The following is an 8,578-nucleotide window of genomic DNA, read 5'->3' as shown; positions in this document are numbered from 1 at the left end:
GAGATATCTTCTGTTATGAATTGGTGCTATACAAATAAAATTGAATTGAAAGCAGTGTGGGACAGTTTACTGCAGTGAGGGACAGTTTACTGCAGTGTGGGACAGTTTACTGCAGCGTGGGACAGTTTAAAGCACCGTGGGACAGTTTAAAGCAGTGTGGGACAGTTCAGGACAGTTGTGTACCTGATAAAGGTGACCTGGTCCTCGTACATCCAGGGCTGCAGCTCCAGACTGGGATATTTTCCAAATGGGGGGACGATGAGACTGAAGACCAGAGCAATGCACACGAACACAGCAGGAAGAACAATCTACAAACAAACACATTATTATTATTATATTATATAATATATATTAATATATATAATATATATTATTATATTATACTTATTACTGTAAATGAGGAGCAGGTTTGAGCGTACCTGAGCCAAGAAGCCCTTCCTGGAGCGTCGTGCGTACAAAAACCGTTTCCAAATCAGAGCCACAAACTGCTGCCTCCTCAGACTCCACCCGCTCACCTGGTACGAGCCCTTACCGTCAGTGCAATTCAGCCAGTCCGTCTCCCGGCACTCTGAGGTCACATGACACAAAAGAATCCTTACTGCTATCAGCTGCTATGCTAACAGTATGCTAACAGTTGTCACAGTAATGTGACAGTGTTTATACAGCTGATGGCAGGAGGTCTCACTCTGTTAGAAATGTTGTGTTCAGTTATTACAGAATATTAATGTTTGTTATTAAAGAACCAGGAAGTGGTGCGCACCAGGGTCTCCGTCAGACTCATTGCAGTCATTGTTGTCGTCCTCTGTTAGAGGTCTCAGACAGCTCTGATGGTCTCCTCCACCGAAGGCGTGAGTCCTCCTCCGCCTCCTAACAGGAAGTGTCCCGTCTGAACATACACACATTTAATGTTATCTTTAACACACGTCAGGATGTACACACACACACACACACACACACACACAGTCATGTTTTATTTTAGGTCAAAGGTCAGAGGTCACTCCTCACCTGAAGGCACTTCAGTGTCGACTCCGTTATCTTCAGCCACTTTCAGGAAAATCTATAAAACATTCAAAATCATTTGAAGTTAGAATTATAATACAATATATGTCAGATGCTTGTGTTAAAAAGAATCTACTAAAGTTTCCTTTAAGATCTGAGCTGTAAATGACGTCACTTTACTGTTTACTAAAACATCAGTTATTTAAGTAATGGTAACATCTGACGTCTCAGCAGCTGAAGAACATGTGAGAAGTTAAATATTTTATATCATGATCATTAATATTTGTTATATTTGTCAATAAAAATCGGTTTATGTCCTTAGTGACTTGGTCATAATGTCTCTAAACTTCGTCACCTCCTCCAGCGTGGTGTCAGACACTCCGTAGCTGGAGATGCCGAGGTCAGGCAGCTTGAGGTCCAGATCTTTGAAGAGCTTCACGAAGGCCCCGTCCTTGGCGGCACTGTAGGGCAGGACGTAGGTCAGCTCGTGTCCGAGGTCCTCCACCAGACGGGCGGCGGGGACATGACACAGGATCAGACCCGAGACCAGGGACACGTCAGGGTGGATGAAGGGGACATCACAGATGGACGCCGCAGGGCCGTTCTCTAAAGACGGAGACATCAGACACAGATCAGACCCACCTGAAGGTGTATAAATAAAACGCTCCACAGTAACAGAGAGCTCACCGATGGTAGCGGCCTCACTTTCATGTTCGCTGCCGAGTCCGGCATCACTGCTGCTGACCGAGGCGCACTCCTCCTCCTGAAACACCCACAACACAGACGTTTCAAAGTACTGCTACTGGCAGAATATTGTGGAAAATACTGCATAGACAGAGGACAAAATACTGCACAGACAGAGGACAAAATACTGTACAAACGGTGCGGCTCAGACCTTCTTGCTGAAGGACACAGTGCTAGATGAATTCCTGCAGGAGCTGAGGGAAGGCTCTGGTTCTTTCTTCACAAGCGTCAGGTAGTAGCCTGTTCCCAGATGGTTCTTCAGGTACAGGGATGAACCCACACAGCACAGTTTCCCATGGGAGATGATGGCGATCCGGTCGCCTAGGATGTCCGCCTCATCCATGTGGTGCGTGGACAGGATGATGGTCCGGCCTGAGAGCAGACAGGAAGTTGAAGTTCGGCTGCAGAGTAAAAACTAGCTATTAAACCGACCCATGGGGACCACTCACCCTGTCTGTACTTAAGCAGCAGATCCCAGATCCCTCTGCGGGCGTAGGGGTCGACACCGGCTGTTGGCTCATCCAGGATCACGACCTTTGACCCACCTACAAAGGCCAGAGCCACAGATAGCTTCCTCTGCATGCCCCCGGACAGTGCGCTGGTCCTGGAGGTGCGTTTGTGCGGTAGCCCGGTGTCCTGCAGGATCTGCTGGATCTCACCTTTGACCTGTTCCTCTGAGAGGCCTTTGAGCCGGCCGTAAAACCAGATATGTTCTTCCACCGTCAGCCTGCAGGGGGCGCCACAACACATGAACAACTAGACGGGAACCTTTTCAAAATAAAATACCTAAACACAGACTGAGGACTCACATGCTGAAGAGGACGTTGTGTTGGGGACAGACTCCCAGACTCTGTCTGATGGCACTCAGTTCAGTCCGGATGTCTCTGCCTAGGATGTATGCGGTACCAGAGGTCGGAGGGAACAGACCGGTCAGGATGGACCTGCAAGGGAGATGGTTGAGTTAAAGATACCAGATCTGGATCTATAAGCTGAGTTCACACTATATGATTTTAGTCCTGATTTGGTATCCCTACATCAGAGGCAAATAGGTGCTCGCTGACTGACACCCGAATAATTTCTAGCAGGATAAATATCTGGTTGTTGTCGGGGGACCAATAAACTACAGCCCATGAGAGCAGTCTCTCTCCAGCACCAGAACCAGTAGTTAATATGGTAATGGTATGGTAACTTCCTCAGATAGCATCACACGCACAAAACTGACACCATTAGGAGTTGTTGTTGAATTGGGCGTGTGTCTGATCTAACCACCACCACCTTATTTTAGTGCTTTATTAAATGTGTATTGATTACTGCCGCTGGCTGATCAGAACTCACATGGTGGTGGTTTTCCCAGCTCCGTTGTGTCCCAGGAAGGAGGTGATTTGTCCCTCATAGAAGCCGAGTGTCAGTCCATCCACCGCCAGTTTCTTCCCGTGCCGATAAACCTTCACCAGGTTCTCGATGTAGACACCGAGCTCCAGGTGAGCAGGCTCCTCCTCTATACACACAGCTGGAAGAACAGGATGTCTCTTTCAGATTAAAAGTCTTTGAGTACAGGAGATTAAAACAACACTTGTATTTTTCTATTTCTGTAGCGCCACCGTGTGGTCAATCTACGTTACAGCAATCTCACCTTCTGCGTTTCCTTTCCGGTTCAGAGAGACCTTGTTGGACTTTGTGTCTTTCTCTCCGAACCAGTAGGACTTGGTGAAGGGGAAATACCAGGGTCGAGGGATCCCATACTGACCTAAGACGCACAGAAAATTATTCTTAATAAAACTGGATCTTGATCAGTAAACTGGATCCGTGTCTGACACGTCTGATGTTAGGTCTCACCTGGAAACACAGCTTCGATGTACCAGGTGAGGACTCCGTACAAGAAGGAGTCGAAGTACATCATGATGATGGCGGTGCGGAGGCTGAAGTCGTCCTCCTCCAGAGGACTCGAGACCAGGTTTTTCCACTGGATACCGACTCCCTGCTCCTCGAACAGAGCGAAGTACTCACAGCCGAACCCAAACGCCACAGGAGACAGAAGGCTCTGCGGGGAAGGAGGACATGTGACTCAATCTGTCCAATAAAAACACAGCGTCATAACGTAAGAGAGTTTTGGTGTCTTACGGCGAAGACTTTGGCTCCGAAGCCAATGTAGTCCTGCCAAGCAACGCAGAGCACGTAGGGCAGGTAAAGGGTGAAGTAGATTATTCCTCCGCAGGCGGCAGCCAGGTTAGCGCGGGCAAAGGCCGTACTGAGGAGGAAGCACTGCATGATGGTTACCACGGCGAAGGAGCCCAGGAATAGGAAGACCACTCCAGGGTCGCTGTAGGGCAGCAGGTTCCCCTTCTGTACAGAAGGACACAACGAGTTCAGGACAAAGTCAGATTGATAACAAGTGAGAAACGCTGGCTGTTGATTGACATTAGATATACTGGTCTGGGTATTGTGTGTCCCTGGTCTGGGTATTGTGCATCCCTGGTCTGGGTATTGTGTGTCCATGGATGTCACCTTGAGCAGCAGCACCAGCAGTCCGGCGCTGATCAGCAGAGGAATCAGGCTGCTGATGAACCAGCTAAACCACAGGATGCCGTTATTCAGTCCCATAATCCTCATCGTCTCCTTCAGCCTGGCTTCCTTCTCATACACCACGCTCTTCAGGATGATCGCCACCGAGTACATCCAGGCCAGAGTCATGAAGAGAGGCATGGAGCGGCTCATCACCCGCAGGAAACTGACACAGGGGACAGGAGGGGGGTCAGGTTAGGGCTGCCGAGGGGACTCTGCAGGTGAACAGCTGATCTCTGGTTAGTATTCTTACATGTCGTCTACGTAGCAGGGATACGGCATCTGCTGGATGTAGACGCCCGTCTTCTCCTTGGTGCCCGTCATCGCTCTGATGATGCCTTGCTCAATAACGTCCTGCAGGTATGAGAACCCGCCCCAGATGTACCGCATGTCCTCAAACGGGTCGGCACGAGGACCTGGATCCCAGTACCTGAAGAGGAGGAGAGACAACAGGTTTGATGAAGAAGTACAGTAACTTTAAAGGGAAAACTAAAAAGCCATTACATAGAAAGTAAAATTATTATTATGGGCTTATATCGCCGCAGTGAGACATATTAAAGGGACAGTATTTACTGTCCTAACTCTGTCCACCTCAGCTCTCTGTGCTGGGAGTAATTTCAGGGTCAGTGAGGTCGTTCCCACCATTCAGGAACAGGAACTCTTTAATCTGTGTGTGTGTGTGTGGGTGTCCTTACGCGTCTTTGATCTTATTGGTCCGCTCCACGTTGTCGATGTCCATGCGGATCTTGTAGTTGAGTTTGGCCGGCAGCTCGGTTGCATTGGGGTCGACATCCGGGAACACGATCCCCGCCCAGAACTTCCTGTCCTCCAGCAGCAGAATGGATTGGTTGACCAGTCGCTCCTCAGTGGAGACTGGCTCCAGTTTGTCGAGGTTCACACACTGAGACACATACAGAGAGAGCACTGATAATGCAGTCCTGAATGCTCACCTGCACTGAACACAAATCACTGCGATACAGAGAATTTCATCAGTTATAGATTGAAACATGCTGAGCTCACGCATTGTGCAAAGTCAACGTCAACATTATCACGAGCAAAATACTGAGTGCATATGTCAGTTGGCTAACGTTAGCTTCCCCAGATAACGTGATCCATGATATTAACTTATGTATTCTGACAAACGCTGACAATAAACTATGCTAACAGTGCAAAACTAACGGTTGCTCTCGACTAGCCAGGAGCGATGTGAGGCAGCAGCGTTGTTCGTGGTGTAGGAACGTCACAGATATAGTGAGACATTTTACAGCGTTCAGTCTTGTGTTTGTCCCGTCACTGTTTTGTCTGATGGCAATGATGGTGCGAGCGCTGCAGTTAGCTTAACACCGCTACTGGACAGCTGTCTCTGACACCGGTGAGGCTCACATTGACCCTGTGAGGACAGATGACCTGTTACATGGTTGTGGATTAAACACTGACCTCCATGAAGCGGGAGATGCTCATGATGGCCTGGTCGGTCTCGTTGAACACCTCCCTCCAGGTGAGGGCGCTGCCCGGCGGCCTCGGGTCCTCCGTCTGCTTGGATAGGAAGTTGGAGATATCGGCGACGGTCCAGTCGGTGTCGGTCAGCTGAGCGTGGAAGAAGCGGGCAGTGACGTTGTTCTTCAGCAGAGTCTGGAATGATCAGGACAGAACAATGAGATTGATCCTCCACGGAGACACTGACAGCACCGACTGACTGCTGATCAATACGATCAATATGATTAAACTATGGGCTGAAACATCTGACCTTGAACTTGAACAACTGATACTGATAAATCCCAGATAAATAATAAATAAAGAATAACAAATATATTAATAATAATTAAATATAAAATAATGGCTGTGGGCGGAGCCTGTTTACCCTAATGACGTCCATCTGCTCGCTGTTCTCCATGAATTTCCACACTTTGGGTCTCATTTCTTCCCACATCCCGCCGAGGTCCCTGAACACACCGAGCTCCTGGAAGGTCCGGTTCACCTGAACGCACCACAGACACAGACACAGACAGACACAGGTGAGACTGAGAGCTCCTCCTGCAAGAAGCAGGAAGTGATGACAGGAAGTGATGTCATACCTCGTGGATGACCCTCTGGGTGGCGGGGGTGTGGGGGGTGTAAAGGATCTTCCCCATCAGCAGGGGCTTCAGAGCCTGCCAGATCATCCTGGACATCGGGTTCGAGTCCATGTTCTTCACCAGACTGTTACAGTACGGAGCTGCAAACACAAAGAGTTTCAGAATAAAGCAGGTATTTCCTGGTTCTTTCAAAATAAAAGTAATGTAATTTCATTTAGACTTTGTTTCAACTGTATTTTCATGATCAACATCTTGACCAAGCTGTATGAGAGTGGTTAAGAATAAATATATTCATCATTAATAATTAAAGATGAAAACAAAAATAAATACAAAAACATTTAAATAATAAAAAAGAAATCCGGAATTACTTTCAGTCAATACTGGAAATAAAACCTGTACCAGTATAAACCCGATACCTGTAATCCAGTATCTAAACCAGAGTATAAACCAGAGTATAAACCAGAGTATAAACCAGAGTATAAACCAGAGTATAAACCAGGGGTGGCTGTGGCTCAGAGTCAGAGCGGGTCGGTCCCCCAATCGGAAGTTTTGTTGGGTTCGATCCCCGGCTCCTCCTGGCAACGTTGTCGTGAGCAAAGATACTGAACCCCCAAATTGCTCCTGCATATGCAATCAGTGTGTGAATGTGTTATTGTTGGCACTTGCCTTTGAGTGGTTCGGAAGACTAGAAATTTACCATTTACCATAATCCAGTATCTAATCCAGTATCTAATCCAGAATATATAAACCAGTATATAATCCAGAATATATAGAACCAGTAAGACTCACTGGAGGAGTTGTCGTAGAGCGCCGCAGGCTCGTCCTCGCTGCTGTTGTGGTTTCCGAACAGAGCTTTGTAGTTGCTGTCTTCGTACCAGTTGAGGGATTTGATCTGCAGGCCGCCGCCCTCAGGGTGGCCGCACACGATCCTGGAGACCGCCTGGTACATGGTGCTGGGCGATGACGTGGCGTTCTGCGTCAGGAAGATGATCTCGTTCCTCAGGTCGATCCAGCTCTTCATACTGGCCAACTAGACCACAGACAGAGAGGACACTGGTTAGACTGGTCCGAGACCACACATTCTACATATCATCAGTTAAATATCACAACATAAATCAATCAATCAATCTAGACATAAACAAAGGGTTTTATTGGCACTAGGGGAAATTCTCTCAGGTGCTCTGATTGGAGAGGATGGATTGGTGGCCCCGCCCACTGATTTTCTTTGATATTGATATTGATACCCAGAATATTCTGTGCAACAACTGCTTTATCTGACCTCAGCAGCTTCTGCTTAAACACCAACTCACACCCAAACTATCTTTATATGTTTCACCCGTTTACACCTGCGAACAAATTCTTCAGTGAGCTTCACTTTGCCCCACAAACCAGAGAACAAACACAAACTAAATACTACTAGAAACTTAAAAATGAGTCGTCTGACCTCTGCTCCACAAAATAATAGCTGATATTGAAGTGACGAACACTTCCTGTTGAAGCTCTGACTGATGACCAGCTGATTTCTGCTGACTTCAGATAGAAGACGACAAATTTAGCTTCTAAACATTTTAAAATGTAAATGACAGATTCTTCTGACTGGGGCTCTGACTTCTGCAGGAGTGGCTCCAAGTATGTTCATCATTCCCAATTTATCCATAAAATGGATGGGAATGATGGAAAGGGGAGATTCGTGTTCGTCATCCATCGCCAACATTTAGCCCGACTGGAGTGTTATTTAGCCTCCTTCCTGACATGCTAGCGTGACGTGGTTGGTACCGACGGATGCGTTTGGTCTTTTAGTTTCTGTATTTAAACTTTTATTATTTGTGACTGAAGAAAAGAATTGTGACAGGTACAAGCTTACGAAGAGCACTTGAACACAACAGTACTCAGAGCGAAAGCTGGTTTTGATACAACAGCAGCCTGAAGGCACTGATGGAACTCCATGAGAGGTACTTAATGATGGGTTATTATTGCATTAACGATGTATAATAATGCTCTGATACTTTACAGTCGCTGTTAGTCCTTGTTTTAAGCTTTTATTTAAAGAAGTAAAGAGGAAAAGACAGTTGAACGTTGAGTGTGAATGTGCGCAGTCAGCAGTGACTCCAGCTGTCAGTGGAGGGAAACTAAAAGAGGTTCAGACAGAGGATTATTGTTGTTTCCTGCAGCTCCAGGACGAGGAGGAGGAGGAGGAG

General features: G+C 47.2%; 1 protein-coding gene across 1 annotated transcript in view; it reads right to left on the bottom strand.

Moving 5' to 3' along the window:
• The window catches only part of LOC118333402 (phospholipid-transporting ATPase ABCA1-like), a 20,032-nt gene that overhangs the window by 4,058 nt on the left and 7,396 nt on the right, over positions 1–8,578 (bottom strand). The window contains exons 7-26 of the mRNA XM_035669009.1: positions 7,170–7,410; positions 6,381–6,520; positions 6,167–6,283; positions 5,743–5,937; positions 5,001–5,206; positions 4,559–4,735; positions 4,249–4,471; positions 3,865–4,086; positions 3,580–3,784; positions 3,377–3,490; positions 3,079–3,253; positions 2,553–2,684; positions 2,193–2,470; positions 1,895–2,115; positions 1,687–1,762; positions 1,355–1,605; positions 1,006–1,057; positions 761–886; positions 420–568; positions 184–308 (exon numbers count right to left, since the gene is read on the bottom strand). Of these exons, the coding sequence (XP_035524902.1) occupies positions 184–308; positions 420–568; positions 761–886; positions 1,006–1,057; positions 1,355–1,605; positions 1,687–1,762; positions 1,895–2,115; positions 2,193–2,470; positions 2,553–2,684; positions 3,079–3,253; positions 3,377–3,490; positions 3,580–3,784; positions 3,865–4,086; positions 4,249–4,471; positions 4,559–4,735; positions 5,001–5,206; positions 5,743–5,937; positions 6,167–6,283; positions 6,381–6,520; positions 7,170–7,410 (3,425 nt within the window). The remainder of the gene's footprint in view (positions 1–183; positions 309–419; positions 569–760; positions 887–1,005; positions 1,058–1,354; positions 1,606–1,686; positions 1,763–1,894; positions 2,116–2,192; positions 2,471–2,552; positions 2,685–3,078; positions 3,254–3,376; positions 3,491–3,579; positions 3,785–3,864; positions 4,087–4,248; positions 4,472–4,558; positions 4,736–5,000; positions 5,207–5,742; positions 5,938–6,166; positions 6,284–6,380; positions 6,521–7,169; positions 7,411–8,578) is intronic.

Source organism: Morone saxatilis, unplaced genomic scaffold, assembly GCF_004916995.1.
Source record: "Morone saxatilis isolate NCDOM2014 unplaced genomic scaffold, NCSU_SB_2.0 Contig22, whole genome shotgun sequence".
Taxonomy (NCBI): Eukaryota; Metazoa; Chordata; class Actinopteri; family Moronidae; genus Morone; species Morone saxatilis.
This window is presented reverse-complemented; position numbering and strand designations above follow the sequence as displayed.